This window comes from Vicia villosa, unplaced genomic scaffold (genome assembly GCF_029867415.1).
Source record: "Vicia villosa cultivar HV-30 ecotype Madison, WI unplaced genomic scaffold, Vvil1.0 ctg.002326F_1_1, whole genome shotgun sequence".
In the NCBI taxonomy this organism is placed as follows: Eukaryota; Viridiplantae; Streptophyta; class Magnoliopsida; order Fabales; family Fabaceae; genus Vicia; species Vicia villosa.
The window spans coordinates 130,450-133,586 of NW_026705896.1; the positions used below are offsets into that span (position 1 = coordinate 130,450).

The window sequence follows — 3,137 nt, forward strand, 5'->3', positions numbered from 1 at the left end:
CCCATTCTTCATGATGTACTCCAGTCTTAAGTTCAGTTGACTCTTACAATTATTTGACTTCCAAGAGAATTTGCAGATGATATTTGAGAACCAATGAGCTCTAAGGTGGCAATCATTTATTCTTCTTTGAAAGTCACACAAGTTTGTTCTTGTTTTTTTTTCTTTTGATAATGACCTTTTCTGATCTCTTTTTTCTTCTTTTTTTTTGTACCCCTAAATTTTTAAATTTTTAAATTTTTTTTTTTGCCTAAGTCTCCTTTTTTAGGTTTTGACTTAGCGGGTTTTTCTTTGATTTTTTTGGGACACTTGTGTGACAATTGTTCAATGATTAGAGAGGAGTATGACTACCATATTGATGTTCCAAGGGAAACAACTGTTGTAAGATTTAAATGTTCACTACTACTTCGACATTGTGTACGAAGAGAGGATGCGGTTGAACCTTTGGTCGGGAATGGTTCCCATGAAATGATTCTCTTGGAAATTAGTCTTTGTAACTGAACAACTACCCTGCCCCAGGTTTTGATTAAGGGTTTTGATTTCGTGCAGAAAGAAAACACCTACTTCTAAGGCTCAAAGGGGTTAATGAGGGATTATCTTCCTTATATCTCCAGTGTTTGGGGATTTAAAAGAATGCCTGTACATCATCAACAAAGTTTTATTTAAAAGCACACTGATGCAAATTGGATATTCGTTTTTCATCATTCTCCCTCCAATTCTTTCTTAAACAAAAGTATAATAAAGAAAAGGAAATGGGAGAAACATAAACATATTTTTTTCATATTTTTTAGAAAACAAAATAAAATAAAAGAAAAAAGAGTGAATACGAATGGACTGATTCAAAACCTGCATGCTCATTTCATTAATATTACCATTAAAATTAACAATGTTCAGAAGCAAGTAAACACTTAACAAACAAGTGAAAAAGCGTAAATGCAAAATGATAAAAAAGTGGCTCAATGATCTGCTTTGATCCATTGGATTTAGGAATGTTCTTGGTGTCTCAGCACTACTCATGACATATGACCAATATCCTTGAAACAGAGTATCTTTTTGTCAACCAGATCTTGAACTTTTTCCTTCAGGATATTGCAATCTTCAATGGAGTGACCTGTTATCCCATCATGAAAATCACACTTGACGTTTGGATTGTATTCCTTAGGAAATGGAAACTTTGCAGGTCGGGTTGGTCTGGGAGCTATTGCTTTCTTCTCAATTAGATATGGCCATAGCTGAGCGTAGGTCATTGGAATTGGGTCAATGTGACGATCCTCCTTCTGCTGGTTCCTTTGAGGTATATTCTGATTCCGTTGACGATTCTGATTCTGAGCTGCATTCTGAGGAGCATTCTGTGAAGAATTATGAGGAGAAGCTGCCCACAGCTGTTGGTATGGTTGCTTGAATTGTGCGGCTGCAACATATGGATACTGATTGTATGGTATGAATGGTGTTTGCTGATAAGCTAAGGGTTGGTAGGAATGTGAGTTTTGAGGCTCTCCGCCATCAATTGCGAAAGCAATAGTTTCATCTTCCCATTTCTTCTGAAAGTTGTTTCCATGTTTCTTAGTTTCAGTCGACGATCCAGATTCCATAGTCAATCGTCCTTCTCGTACACCTTCTTCTAGTCGCATTCCCATATTCACCATTTCAGTGAAGTCGGTTGGAGCGCTTGCAACCATCCTCTCATAGTAAAATGAGCTTAGAGTCTTTAAAAACATTTTGGTCATCTCTTTTTCTTCCATAGGAGGAGAGATTTGGGCGGCAACCTCACGCCATCTTTGTGCATACTCTTTGAAAGACTCTTTCTCTTTCTGTGCCATGGCTCGGAGTTGGTCTCTATCAGGAGCCATGTCAACATTATACTTGTATTGTCGACTGAACGCTTCCACAAGGTCATCAAAAGAACTGATATGAGTACTATCCAATCCCATGTACCATTTCAAAGCAGCACCAGTTAGACTATCTTGAAAATAGTGGATCAATAACTTATCATCATCAGTATGAGTGGCCATCTTTCTACAGTACATGGTCAAATGGCTTTGAGGACACGAATTCCCTTTATACTTTTCAAAATCAGGCACTTTAAACTTGGCCGGTATTTTCACATTTGGCACAAGACACATGTCATAAGCATTCTTTCCAAATGAGTTTTTCCCTTTGAGGGCCTTAATCTCCTTTCGCATCTCTTGAAATTGGTCTTGGAAATCATCATAAGCTTCATTTCTTTCATTGGGCTCAACTTGGTAAATCGGTTCCCCAGCTTGTGGCACGGTATGTACTAGAGGTGGAGTCATAGTCATTACAGGAGTAACTTGAGTAGTTCCAGTAACAGGATGGTATCCCTCTGGCACAAAGTTGTAAGACATGCCCCCAGGGTATCCATTAGGCATCTGATAGTGAGAGGGACCAGTGGTAGGAGCCACAGAAACACTAGTAGTAGAAACTTCGCAAATCGTCGTAGTCTGAACTTTAGTTTGCATTTGAGTGGCACGAGGAGATGGGGGAGGTGATGGTTGATTTCGAGCAGCCACTAAGCTTTCCACCAAAGCAGTCAATCTTTCCACACCGACACGGAGAGTAGTTACTTCATCACGGAATTCATGATTCTCTTGTTCAAGGTCTTCCATCTTTTCTGTCGAGTAACACTTCGTGTCTAATAAAGATGTCTGGAAATTAGCTTGCCTTATTACTGTTGGGTAAAGAAAGGTATGAGTGATGGATTCTGGGAATTAGAATGCAAATGAATGCAGATGCACGATGAGGATTTATGCAAAAATGAATGACTTGTCATGTATGATTCACAAATAATGGATTTTCAATCAACTGGACACAGAAAGATTCAAATTACTTGGCACAGAGTCTAAGGTTTTTATGTTGGAAAGGTTCTAGACACGGTTCTCAGAGTTACAAACTCCTTTTGAAAACTCAGTCATCTAATAAATAACTTACCATACAACTGTGTTTTCAAATGAAGCCTATTCTGAGTGTGGTTTTCGCACTTATCCACGGTAATAGTTACGTTACGCAAATTGGGTGCGAAACCACCATTTCCTAAAAGTCATGGTTTTAGGGTTTTTCTAAAGGTCCCTAGAGTCGGCGGTCCGAATTGGAAACATCATAGCCCAAGTAAATAACTTACT

At 38.5% G+C, this 3,137-nt stretch overlaps 1 protein-coding gene across 1 annotated transcript; it reads right to left on the reverse strand.

The window, feature by feature from the left end:
• Positions 1–1,010: 1,010 nt before the first annotated feature.
• On the reverse strand, positions 1,011–2,624 carry LOC131638523 (uncharacterized). Its single transcript, XM_058909084.1, has 2 exons — positions 1,786–2,624; positions 1,011–1,677 (listed from the first exon to the last, which is right to left on the reverse strand). The coding sequence occupies exons 1-2, from the start codon at positions 2,622–2,624 to the stop codon at positions 1,011–1,013; spliced, it is 1,506 nt and encodes a 501-aa protein (XP_058765067.1).
• Positions 2,625–3,137: the final 513 nt, after the last annotated feature.

What these genes read in the sequence shown, in the direction of transcription:
- LOC131638523 (XM_058909084.1), bottom strand. Translation starts at nt 2,624, where the DNA reads ATGGAAGACCTTGAACAAGAGAATCATGAATTCCGTGATGAAGTAACT. An exon ending in GAGAAAGAGTCTTTCAAAGA is followed by an intron (nt 1,678 to 1,785) that starts GTATGCACAAAG and finishes TTACTATGAGAG; the next exon opens with GATGGTTGCAAGCGCTCCAA.